General features: G+C 59.5%; 1 protein-coding gene across 1 annotated transcript; it reads left to right on the top strand.

The window, feature by feature from the left end:
• Positions 1-435: 435 nt before the first annotated feature.
• Positions 436-12,118, top strand: LOC103306377 (perlwapin). Its single transcript, XM_024108886.3, has 5 exons — positions 436-595; positions 1,036-1,209; positions 8,270-8,410; positions 10,717-10,857; positions 11,227-12,118. Exons 1-5 carry the CDS (start codon positions 517-519, stop codon positions 11,367-11,369), a joined length of 678 nt encoding a protein of 225 aa, XP_023964654.2. The 5' UTR covers positions 436-516; the 3' UTR covers positions 11,370-12,118.
• Positions 12,119-13,291: the final 1,173 nt, after the last annotated feature.

Genomic DNA, 13,291 nt, shown 5'->3' with positions numbered 1-13,291 from the left:
GCGTACCTTAGTTCGATTTGGGGGTTTAGTGTAGACCAAGCCTTGGTTACTGTCCGACAGTACTGCCGATCCTGTGACCCCTGTCAGAGGGGGAGGAAGGCCCGGGACAAGGGGAAAACGGCTTTAGGACCCTTGCCCAGCATAGAGGAGCCTTTCCAGAGGGTCTAGTTGTCTGTACCTGTAAGACCTGATTTGGACTGTGCTCCTGTCATCTAAATAAACCTTTTGTGTTACTGGCTGGCTGAGAGTCACGGTGAAGCGCAGGAAGCCGGAGGTGCAGGGCCGTGTTTCCCCCAAACTCTGTGACACCTGGAAACATGAACTCACTTCTGCAGCCTGTTATTACATTTCCCAACTTTCGCAAGGCCCTGCTGCTTCCCTGTTCCCTTTGGGAGGGGCAGACACCGGGGGCGGCTCTCTTGTGCAATGGCCCCTCCCGGGACGGCAGTGCCGGGCTGGCATGAATCTATATAAGCTGGGGTAGCTCGGTGCTGGGCAACCTGGCCCCGCAGCACCATGAAATCAGGCCACCTCCTCCTGGGGCTCCTCGCCCTCTGGGCTGACCTGACACCTGCCTCTGGGCAGCTCCATGAAGGTGAGGGCTCCCTGCCCTGGCTCCCCACCCAGCCCGGCAGCCAGCGCTTCCCTCCTGCCTGCCCCCAGTCCTGAGTCTGCCCCCAGCCCCGTTCGCTCTCAGCGGCTCCTGCCCCGTATCCCCCACGCGACACAGCCCCTCGCAGCGTCCCTGGCCCTGCCGCCAGCCCCACTGTTTCTTGCCCCCGGGCGTGGGACTGTCCCCGGAGCTCCCCCATTTCGCCCCAGGGAGGCCTCCTTGCTCTGTCCCCGATACACCAGAGACGCTCACAGCTCTCACGCATTAGGAACAAGGTCATCGTTTATCCCCATCACCCACCCCAGGCCCTGCCGCTTGCATCGACCCTTGAGACTGGGCCCCCCATTAGTTTCGAATCAGGCAGCTGAGATCCGTTGCAGGGTTCCCCCTTTCTTCCTAACCCATCTTTCTTTGCTCCGTAGCTAACGACATCTGCAATCTCCCTGCGGACCCCGGCCCATGTTTAGCCTACATGCCCAGATACTTCTACAACTCGGCCACCAAGAGGTGCGAGGAGTTCATTTACGGCGGCTGCCAGGGCAATGCAAACAGGTTTTCCAGTATGGACGAATGTCTCAAGACCTGTGGAAGCTCAGGTAAGACAGCAAGAGAAACTCAGCTAGTTGGGTCAGGAGCTGGTCAGAGGGATGTGAATGCAAAGCAGCTGGGGCCACAGAGACGGATCTCCCCTCGAATGACTGACTGGCTGCATCACAGCAGTGCCTAGTGGCTCCAGCAGAGACAGGACCCCAGCATGCCGGGCGCTGCAGAGACGCGGTGAGAGGCAGCCCTGGCCCGAGGAGCTCACACTCTGGCTAGGCAAAGGGAGGAGGGCTGAGGACGAGCGTGTGAGAGGAGTCCATGGTACAGCTCGTGCTGGGAGCTGAAACTAAATTGAAGGTCCCTGAGTCCCGGTAGCTGCATCCCAGCCTGCTCCGGAGGCCCCTGCTAGGGCGTTAATGACAATAACAATCCTGCTGAACATGTCTGTAGCCTGGCACCCAGAACCGCAGACCTGCTGGCCTGGCTCAGAGGAGTCATGCTCGTCTCTGGCCCAGTGGGGCGGGGGCTGAAGGAGCAGGAGTGAGTCCCAGTCTCAGACACCGGAGAAATGGCTCACCCAGCTGCCATGGGTGCCGGGCATTTCCTCTCTAACCCCGGGCGAGCGCCCACGGGCCCAGGTTGCCTTTGCCTCAGGGTCCTGGTGTCCAGAAAGCCGAAGCAGCAGCCACCTTCCGGCGTTATTTATTACAAGCCGGGTGTGCGACGCTCTTTAGCACGATGCAGCAGGGGGTGCGTGATGATGTCACTGAGATACATTCAGGGTTCCCCAGTCGCCCAGCAGCCACCCCAGCCGGGGACTCTCCCGAGAGTTACTGGGCTGGTGTCACTCCGTGTCCATCTGATCAGCAGAGAAAGGCGATGGGATTGTCAATACCAGGGACAAGGTCCTGCAGTGCGTCCCCAGGCAAACTCCCGCTCCAGCCTCCAGGCCTTACTCTGGTTCTGGACGTGAGGATTTCAGACCCTTGAATCCAGGCATGGCCCCTTGTATTGCAGCAGTGGGGCTCCTGCACATGGGGGCAATGTGCCTGGGTGTCCCTGATGCAGCCTGTTATTACATTTCCACCTCCCTCACCAGGGACGTTTCCCAACTCTCGCAGGGCCCTGCTGCTTCCCTGTTCCCTTTGGGAGGGGCAGACACCGGGGACAGCTCTCTTGTGTAATGGCCCCTCCCGGGACGGCAGTGCCGGGCTGGCGTGATGCTTTATAAGCTGGGGCAGCTCGGTGCTGGGAATCCTGGCCCCGCAGCACCATGAAATCAGGCCACCTCCTCCTGGGGCTCCTCATCCTCTGGGCTGACCTGACACCTGCCTCTGGGCAGCTCCGTCAAGGTGAGGGCTCCCTGCCCTGGCTCCCCACCCAGCCCGGCAGCCAGCGCTTCTCTCCTGCCTGCCCCCAGCCCCGTTCGCCCTCAGCAGCGCCTGCCCCGTATCCCCCACGCGACACAGGCCCTCGCAGCCTCCCTGGCCCTGCCGCCAGCCCCAGAGTCTCTCGCCCCCTGGGCGTGGGGCTGTCCCCGGGGCTCCCCCTCTTCACCCCAGGGAGGCCTCCTTGCTCTGTCCCCGACCTTTCGCTCTTCCCCTCCCACTCCAGGACACGGAGCCTCCCTGGGTCTCCCCAGCCCCCTGGCTGCTCCTGGAGTCTTTCTACCCTCTAGGTTCTTCCTGGTGAGCCCCCCATACCCATTGCTCCGACACTCCCTCGGACCCATCTCCCTCCGGGCCGGGTTGCAGCCTGGCTCTGGGATGTGCCCTTGGGTGTCTCCCTGCCATGTATTGGTCAGTGTGAGCTCTCTTCCCTCCCCTCCCCCACGCTCTCGGTCACCCCCACCCCCCATCCAGGCCCTCCCCACGTCCTTCCGGGTCTTTCCCTATTACACCCCCGGCTCGCCCCTGGGCAATGCCATCTCCCCCTCTGTCACGGAGTGTTGGGGGACTCAGGGCCCTGCACCCCCGGCTTCCTGCGATTCACCATGACTCTCAGCCAGCCAGTAAAGCAGAAGGTTTATTTGGATGACAGGAATACAGTCCAAGACAGGTCTTGCAGGCACAGACAACAGGACCCCCTTGGTTAAGTCCAGCTTGGGGTCCCAGGGCATCCCAGCCCGCCCCCCTTCGGGGGGGTCAGAGCCATCTCTGTCTCCCAGCCATCTCTCCAGCTCGCTTCCAGCACACTGCCTTCAGCGACCCCTCCCACAGCCTTTGTTCAGTTTCCCGGGCTCAGGAGTCACCTGGCCTTCAACCCCTTCCTGGGTTCTCATGTTACACTCCCAGGAATGCGCCCCCGGGCCGATCCCATCCTCCAATGCAGACTATCCCAGCACACTCCCCTGTCAGCATTCACAGACCACAGTGAGAACAGGCCCAGTTCGTCACATCTCTCCCCCCTTCGAGACCGAACTGAGCAGGGTCACTTTAGCCAGTGACCCGGGGAAGTTCGAACCTACCCCCGTTCCCATGGATGCCCCCGCATCCCTCCCATTCCTTGGTGAGAATTACACCAGGCCCCTCCAGTTTCACGCCCCCCCTTAGGTTGGGGTGCTTGATGGCACTCGCAGTTCGCATGTGGGAAGGTTTATGCGGCCTGTGCCCTTTTCCCACCCCCATACCTCTGGGGCTCCAACTGGGCTGTGGTCTTCTCCCAGCGCTCCAGTCTGGAGGTCTGTGCTTTGGGCTCTCTTGGTTCAGAGCCGCCCTTTTTACCTTGGCCACCCTCCGGAAAGGCTCCTCTATGCTGGGCAAGGGTCCTAAAGCCGTTTTCCCCTTGTCCCAGGCCTTCCTCCCCCTCTGACAGAGGTCACAGGATCCGCAGTACTGTCGGACAGTAACAAAGACCCCAGGCCAGTAAAAGCTCCGTAGCAGCCTCTGCTGGGTACGCCAGGTTCCCTGGTGCCCTGAGAGAGGAATGTCATGGGCCCGGCACAGCAGCTGGCGGCGATACTTCTGGGGTACCACCAGCTGCCTCCTGATCCCCCCTGACTCCATTTTCCCTGGGGGAGCCCATTCTCGGTACAGGAACCCCTTCTCCCACAGGAACCTTTTCCGGCCACCTCGTCCCATGGTCTGTACCGCATTGAGGTCGGCCAGGTCCCTTATCTTCTGCAAGGAGGGATCTCTCTGTAACTCGGCCTGGAACTCAGCAGCTGGGACGGGGATGGCCACCTGCTCTTTCTCGCCCGCTGGGTCCGAAGCTGCAGCCTCCCTGAGCCGCGTCCCTGGGCGTTCCCTCCCCACCAGGTTAGGGTCCTGCGCCTCAGGCAAGGCACCCCCCTCAAGGCCAGGGCGCAATGCCCCTCGCCGGCTCTGACTGCGGGTCACAACTAAGGCGGTCTGGGGGCTGCTTGGCCAGTCCTCTAGGTCCCCCCCCATCAACACCTCAGTGGGCAAATGGTGGTGCACTCCCACGTCCTTGGGGCCCTCCTTGGCCCCCCATTTCAGGTGTACCCTCGCTACGGGAACCTTGAATGGGGTCCCGCCCACCCCGGTCAGGGTCAGGAAGGTGTTGGGCACCACCCGATCTGGGGCCACCACCTCGGGCCGGGCCAGTGTCACCTCTGCGCCCGTGTCCCAGTATCCATAAACTTTCTTCCCATCCACCTCCAGGGGAACAAGGCACTCGCTCCGCAGGGACAGCCCCGCGCCAACCCTGTAAACGGAGAACTTTGAATCCGGAGCATCTGGCCCCCCAGAGAAGCTGGCCTGGGGCCCTTCTCTCTCTTGAGCAGTTGATAAGCTGCCAGCCCCTCTTGCGTGAGAAGCCTGCCCCCCGTCCGTCTGGGCCTCTACCAAGTTAACCCGGTGCGGGTTCGGTCTGCTCAGTCTGTCCTTGAGCTTGGGCCACTGGGCCCGAACGTGGCCTCTTCGGCCGCAGTAATAGCAGCTCAGGTCCCGTGGGTCCCCTCGAGCCGGTCGGTTGTCCCTGATGCTGGGCATTTCCCGGGGGAGGGGATTCCCAATATTCCCCCTTTGGGAGGTCCCAGGGTGACTCTCTCTCTGCATCGCGGCGGGCCTGTTCCTTTGGGGCTCCTCCCTGCCACCCCCTGACCGGCTCTTTACAAACTCATCAGCCAGCTGCCCGGCGTGTCGCGGGTTCTCTGGCTTTCTGTCCACCAACCACAGCCTCAGGTCGGATGGGCACCGCTCATACAGTTGCTCCAGTACCAGCAGTTTAATCAGGTCCTCCTTCGTCTGGGCCCCACCAGCCCACTTGCTGGCGTATCTTTCCATGCGGACGGCTAGTTGCAGATATGAGACCTCAGGGGTTTTATCTTGACTCCGGAACCTTTCCCGGTACATCTCAGGAGTCAGCCCAAACTCACGTAGCAGGGCCTTTTTGAATAGTTCGTAGTCCCCTTTCTCTGCCTCTCCCAGTTGGCGGTACAATGCCACGGATTTGGGGTCCAGTAAGGGGGTAAGGACCCGGAGTCTGTCCGCGGGATCCACCCGGTGCAGCTCGCAGGCCGTCTCAAAGGCCTCCAGGAAGTCATCCATGTCCTCCCCCTCCTTGTATGGGGCCATGATGCACTTATCAAAGCTCCGTGCAGTCCTGGGTCCCCCCTCACTCACCGCAGCCGGGGGTTCGCTGCCCTTCAATCTCGCCAGTTCCAGGTCATGCTGACGCTGTCTCTCATTCTCCTGTCTCTGTCTCTCTTTCTCCTCCCGTTCACGCTGATGCTGTCTCTCATTCTCCTCCCGTTCATGCTGTCTCTGTCTCTCTTCACGCTGATGCTGTCTCTCTTTCTCCTCCCGTTCATGCTGTCTCTGTCGTTCACGATCCTCCAGCTCTCTCAGTTTTAGCTCTTTCTCCCATTCCAGCCAATTCCGCTCCCCGGATGCCGAACGTCGCCGGGAGGATCCTCTGCTGGCCGGCGGGCTTCGCCGGGGGGACCCCCTGCTGGCCGGGGGGGTCACGGCGCCTTCGGTATTTGCTGGGCTCCTCCCCACCCTTCCCCTAGGCATAGGAAGGAGGGGTCTCGGGAAGCCCTCAGCAGCCGGCTGACCACTCCCAGCTGGGACAGACACTGGTGCCTGCGCTGCATTTGCCAGGCTGCTTCCCTGAGACACAGGGATCAGTTCATTCGCGCGATCTTCCGCCTCCAGCTGGGCAATGAGCTGTTCTTTGGTGAGCCTCCCAACGCGCAGCCGCCTCTGCTTGCACAGCTCCACCAGGTCGCTCTTAAGCCGCTTGGCATACATCTTCCTGCTGGCCACTCACCGGCCTGTGTGCTCACAGCTCCCCACAGTTCCCAGGGGGCCCCCTAGTGTGCCAGCCCTTCTCGAGGTCACCGCCTCTCAGCCAGGGTCGAGCTGCAGACTCCTCCGCCCCTGGGACCACTCGCTGCGATCCCCCCGGGGGACCCTGTTACTGCAAAAGTCCTTCTCGCTGGTCACACACTCCCAGGGGTAATAACCGTCTCTCTCTCACTCTTCAGCACGCCTGGTCCCCGTCAATCCCCCTTCGTTTTACTGCTCCCCAGTCACTTACTGCAGGAAGCGCCGTCCACGGGGTGCAGTAGATCCCACCGCTGCCACCAGTTGTCACGGAGTGTTGGGGGACTCAGGGCCCTGCACCCCCGGCTTCCTGCGATTCACCATGACTCTCAGCCAGCCAGTAAAGCAGAAGGTTTATTTGGATGACAGGAATACAGTCCAAGACAGGTCTTGCAGGCACAGACAACAGGACCCCCTTGGTTAAGTCCAGCTTGGGGTCCCAGGGCATCCCAGCCCGCCCCCCTTCGGGGGGGTCAGAGCCATCTCTGTCTCCCAGCCATCTCTCCAGCTCGCTTCCAGCACACTGCCTTCAGCGACCCCTCCCACAGCCTTTGTTCAGTTTCCCGGGCTCAGGAGTCACCTGGCCTTCAACCCCTTCCTGGGTTCTCATGTTACACTCCCAGGAATGCGCCCCCGGGCCGATCCCATCCTCCAATGCAGACTATCCCAGCACACTCCCCTGTCAGCATTCACAGACCACAGTGAGAACAGGCCCAGTTCGTCACACCCTCACCCCCCACCCCCCCGCACCAAGTCCAAAGGCAGGCACCTTCCTGGACTCAGGCAGCCCCAGTTCGGCCCCCTGCAGAACATGCTGCCCCTGCAGTGGGGAGCTTCAAATGGTGCCAGTGGCCACAGGAAAGGGGGAGACGTTTCCTCAGGAGCAGGGAGGTTGCTGGGGGCTGCGAGTGAGCTCGGGCAGGAGGGGAGCCTATGTCTACACCACTGCCTCTCAGCCTTTCTGGACACCTGTAGCCCTTTCAGGGGGCTGATTTGTCTTGCGTACCTCAGTTTCACCTCACTTAAAAACGACTTGCTTGCAAAATCAGACATAAAAATACAAAAGGGTCACAGCCACTAATACTGAACAATGGCTGACTTTCTCACTGTGACCAGACAATTACAAAATAAGTCAACTGGAATATCAATCTTGTGCTTACATTTCAGTGTATAGTCGATAGAGGTGTACAAACAAGTCATTGTCTGTATGAAATTTTAGTTTGTTCTGACTTTGCTAGTGCTGTTTATGTAGCCTGTTGTAAAACTAGGCAAATATCTCAATGAGGTGACGTACCCCTGGAAGACCTCTGCGTACCCCAGGGGTTCACGTACTTCTGGTTGAGAACCACTAGTCTACACCACCACTTATCCAGTAGAACTTACGTCACTCAGGGGTGTGAATAAGCCACCCTTGAGTGAGATAAGTTACACCGACCTAAGCGATGGTGTGGACAGCTGATGGGAAGCTTCTCCCGCTGACATAGCTACCGCCGCTCATTAGGGTGGATTAATTAAGTCGATGGGAGAGCGACTCCTGTCAGCTTAGAACGGCTCCACTAGAGACCCTACAGTGGCGCAGCTGCACTGGGACAGCTGTGAGCTCTCATGAGCAGTTGAAAACAGGCCCTGAAATTGGAAGTTTTCCGGCTGTCTTTGGGGAGCGGAGGAGGTCACCCCTGGGGGCTGAGCAGTTCGATTCCTCTGTCCCTGGGGGAGGAGGTACAGGGAGGGAGTGTCCATTGGCTGACATGACCCCCTTGCCTCAGGCCGGTGGGTCTGCCCCATGCTCTGTAACCCTGGTTCTCTTCTCCTTCGTTTCCAGTGAAAACGGGCAAGTGCCCCACTCCCATCAACGTGGGGGCTGCGAACTGCGATAACTTCTGCTCCACGGACGCTGACTGTCCCGGATCTGAGCGCTGCTGCAGTAATGGCTGTGGGACGGTGTGCAGACTCCCCATAGAAGGTGAGGGGTTCTCCTTCTCCACCCAGTGCCGGGTTTACAAAGACGCCAGTGGCGCCATGGAGCACCTGCCTGGAGGGGCCCAGCCCAGAAGAGGCCCCGGCCTGCTCCGTTTGCACTGCGCCCTGAGACCCCGCCAGCCACTCACTTCTCTCGGCCTGCCCGCCGGCCAAGGGCTCCTCTCTGCCCTCTGCCCCCACCCACCGGTTTCTCTCAGCCCCCTGGCCGGACCCCAGTGCCCCTCCGGCTCCGGGCAGTCTCTGCTTCCCACCACCTGGAGGGCCCTGCCTGTCTCCCCGGAGCTGAGCGGCCTGGGACTGGTGCAGAAGCCTGGCCAGTCTCAGCCGGGGGGCGAGGGTGGGGGGCAGTGTGGGGGCTTGGCTGGGCCCCTCCAGGCAGGTGCATCCTGAGGGAGCCTGGCTGGGGCAGGCCCTGGCCTGGCTGATCGCGCCACTCCCGAGGGCCAGAGCAATTCCACGCCCTGGGAGTGGGGGTTCTGTGGGGGGTGCTGGGCTGTGAGGGGACGGGGAAGGTGTGTGTGTTGGGGCACTAGGGAGTGGGGGTTTTGTGGGGGGTGCTGGGCTGTGAGGGGACGGGGAAGGTGTGTGTGTTGGGGCACTAGGGAGTGGGGGTTTTGTGGGGGGTGCTGGGCTGTGAGGGGACGGGGAAGGTGTGTGTGTTGGGGCACTAGGGAGTGGGGGTTCTGTGGGGGGTGCTGGGCTGTGAGGGGATTGGGAAGGTGTGTGTGTTGGGGCACTAGGGAGTGGGGGTTCTGTGGGGGGTGCTGGGCTGTGAGGGGACGGGGAAGGTGTGTGTGTTGGGGCACTAGGGAGTGGGGGTTCTGTGGGGGGTGCTGGGCTGTGAGGGGACGGGGAAGGTGTGTGTGTTGGGGCACTAGGGAGTGGGGGTTCTGTGGGGGGTGCTGGGCTGTGAGGGGACGGGGAAGGTGTGTGTGTTGGGGCACTAGGGAGTGGGGGTTCTATGTGGGGTGCTGGGCAGTTGTGGGGCTGTGTGCAGGGGTGGTGTTGTAGGGCGCTGTGCATTTGTGGCAGGGTCTGGGGGGGGGTTACTGGGGGGGTGCTGGGCATAGCGGGTCTGGGGGGGGCCCTCTGGTCATAGGGAATCAGGGGTGGGGGTGTTCCGGTGTTGGGTGTGGGGGGATGTGTGGTGTGGAATGGCATGGCCCCCCCTCCCCCCGAGGGGAAGGGACATGCTGGCAGCACAGGGCCAGGTGGGTCACTGTGCGTCTGGCAACTGCCGGTTTGTAAACAGTGCCCTGCACTGGGCTGGGCGGAGCGGGGCAGCCCTCTCCATGCCATGCCCCATTGCCCCTGGCTGGCTCCTTGCTCCGGGGATGGACCCCCCCCCATGTTCCAGTGCCCCCATGGGGGCCCACAAAACGTTAATCTGTCCCTGTCTCCACCCCAGCCCAGCATCGCTGCTGGGAGCCTAGAGCCAAGGCTTGGAGACCCCATGGCCACACCCACCCCTTTGGGCTTCTTATTTTAATATTAACAAGGTAGCCATGCCCCCCTGAGAAAGTCTGGACACCTGCAGCCATGATAGCCCCATGAATCCTGCTTCCAGGGCCCATCCCCACCCCAACGGGCATGGGCCTGGCCCCCACCCAGCCAAGGGATGGTCAGAGCTCGGGACCAGCTGGGCCTCCCTTGTGTGCGGGAGTGACAGAGAACGAGGTTCCTGATGGGGGGTGAAATCTCGGGGTAACCTGATTACAACAGTGGCGCTCGGATGCTACGGTGATAAATCGACCGTGTCTGCTGCTTCCTGCCCAGTCCAGCGGCAGCTGCCCATCTGTCCCCTGAGTTTGACCCGGAAGGCTGGAGACCCTCATCTGGATGGCCCAGGGGGCTCTGCATCAGTTGCCTTCAATGACTCAAGTCACTAGATTAGACGTTAGGGAAACCGTCCTGCCAGGGTAGTTAAGCACTGGAATAGATTGCCTAGGAGGCTGGAATCTCCGTCACTGGAGGTTTTGAAGAGCAGGTTGGACAAACCCGTGTCAGGGGTGGTCAGATAATACGTAGTCCTGCCTCCGTGCAGGGGACTGGTCTAGAGGACCTCACCGATCCCTCCCAGTCCTACGTTTCCAGGTTCCCCTGGAGCCCTACAGGCAGATACATTACTAGCACTGAACGGGGCGGTGTGTGCAAGGCCAGTGATCTGGGCGGCTGGGGGATCTGCCTGCTCGCGGCTGCAGGCGCACGGGCTGCGGTTACATAGCAGCCTTTCCATTGTCACTAGTCCAGACAATGCTGACCCTGCTCTCTCGCTGTTCTGTTCCCCAGTAAACCCAGGGTACTGCCAGGAGGCCCCACCCGGCACGGTGACAATCTGCCTTGTGGAATGCAGTAACGACAGGGAATGTGGAACGGGCAGCAAGTGCTGCAGCTGGGGATGCCACGTGCACTGCGCACGGGCGGTGCCAGGTAATGCTGCACCTGGGAGCGGGGGGGGGGGGTCAAAGGGAGGGGTACTTGGTAATTCAAACTGCTAGACAAGTGGGGCCGGGTCTGAGCATGGGCCAGGGAGGGAGGTGGGGTAAGTGACAGAGCTGGGACAGGCAGGGGACTGACTGGAGAGGGTTTAAGGCCCATGGGCATGCGGCTGAGCGTGGGATGGGAGGGTCTGGGTGGAAGCAGCAGAGACCAGTCCTGGAGAGGAGCAGACCAGGACTCCAAGGAAAAGCCTTGGCCAGAGGTCAGCTCTTGGGCCTGGCTCAGGTCCGTGGTGCAGGCCTGTGGGTTTGGGGTTTGTTCCCCACGGAGACATGAGCTGTTGTTGTTTCCCTTTTCCAGCCAAACCCGGCACCTGCCCCAAGAGGAGAGTGCTGCAGACGTTCGCGCCGTGTGAGAATAAGTGCATCGACGACAGGGACTGTCCCACCAGGCAGAAATGCTGCTTTACTGGCTGTGGCCTCGGCTGTCTGGCCCCTCTGTAAGGTTTGAGGCCTTTTTCTGCAGCCACATTAGGACAGTGACCGACATTCCAACTAAATTACATTAAAACACTGTAATATCAGGCTGTTAAGAAAGAGATCCTGTCCTAATAGACCCACTATCACCAGATAAAGAAACAGATCTTAAGATGGCCAAAGAAAACTTGGTTTGATAGCGTTCTCTCTGGCAAGGAATCACTTATCAACATTTGTGATTGTAAAATCTATACTTCTATTGGTTTGCCTGTATGGTTCCTACTTCTCTATTGTTTATCTGTCTGGTTCTTTGTTTCTGTCTGTTGCATAACTAATTTTGCAAGACTTAAATCAACTAAGGCGGTGGGGTATGATTGGGTAAAGAATTGTTTCACAATATGTTGTGATTGGTCAAAGAATTATTTCACAATACTTTAGTACAATGATTGGTTAAGGTATAGCTAAGCAGGACTCCAGTTACACTAGATGTACTGGGGTCCAAGAATGAGACCAGGTGGGGGGGAAAAAAGAAGAAGCAGAAGAAGGAAAGACCTGAAAAAAGAAGAAGAACTCATCCCCAAGACTCAGCCTAAGATAAGAGCTGCTAAGAATTCTCTGCCCGACTGTGACATGCAGCAACCAGAATCCAGATGAGACTGCCCTTGCCTGGCCACCAGGGGAAGTCCGCCTGCGTGATCAGGATTGGTGAGCACAGCACTGTATGCTTAGCGCGTGTATTCTGCTTGGTGATTGTTAATAAATAGAGATTACAGATATTACTGAGGAAAGGCCCCACAAACCTGCAGAAGATTATGCTCCGAGCCCTAGGAACTGGGAAAGGGTGAGGGTGCCTAAATTAACCGGGTTACACTGTGAGCCCACTGGAGGGTAAAGGTGGGTGCCTTAGAGTGTGTGGGTAACACCTGTAACAGGTACTAGCAGCAAAGAGAGATGGGCCTGTGAGCCCCCAGCCCCACAGCACTTGCCAGGCATCCTGTGGGCCAGAGATACTCCAATCCCCTCCAGTCTGAGCTCCCTTGCAGATCTCTGCCCTCCTTATAACCCATCGCCTCTCTCCAGGTGACATTTGTCGACTCCTACCTCCTATCCCTCGCTTCTACCACCCGGCCTCCGGGACGGGACACAGATTCTATTACGGCGGCTGCCAGGGCAACGAGAACGACTCTCCCGGCTGGGCACAGCGTTAGAAGTAACGCTACTGTGAGTGGGACTGGACCCCAGGAGCGCAGGAAGGAGCCCGGATCCAGGGTGGGAAATGGGACTAAATAGCTTGCTCGTTCTGGGGGCTGGATTCTAGCCCTCCTGTGGGAGGCCAGGGTTGGGGAGACAATCACGAAAATCAGCTAAAAAATTATTCGGCATATGAATCTGTGCCACAAGTCTTCATAAACAGCCCTGGCTGTACCTTGAAGGAGCCCGGCATGGAATGGCCATGAGCAGTCATATGCACGTGTCGATTGAGGGTTTACATACACAGTCCGTAACTGTTAGCATTGGGGTTTGCAGTTGCACATACGTTTTGTCTGCCTAACCTTAGTTTCTGAAAATCCGGCCCTAACCGTTCTTCAACTAATATGTAAATGAAGTGACCATTAAGAAACGGGTTTTCATGGGGTTCGGATACGCACACAGCTCTCACGCCCTGAGCCCCATCTCCCACCCCAGCTGGAGACTGGGTCCCAGTTAGATTTGAACGTGGAGGCTGAGATCCTTCAGGGAGTTCTCCCTTTTCTCCAAACCTGCCTCTCCGTGCTCTGTAGCTAAAGTGACCGCACGGCCCATGTTCAGCCCGCAGTCACAGCTACTTCTACGACTCAGTCACCAAGACGTGTGACGAGTTCATTTATGGCGGCTGCCAGGGCAATGGGAACAATTGGGCACTGGAGCCGAATGTCTCAGGACCTGTGGAGGAGCCGGGAGGCTGTGTC

Source organism: Chrysemys picta, chromosome 13 (genome assembly GCF_011386835.1).
Source record: "Chrysemys picta bellii isolate R12L10 chromosome 13, ASM1138683v2, whole genome shotgun sequence".
Classification (NCBI taxonomy): Eukaryota; Metazoa; Chordata; order Testudines; family Emydidae; genus Chrysemys; species Chrysemys picta.
This window is presented reverse-complemented; position numbering and strand designations above follow the sequence as displayed.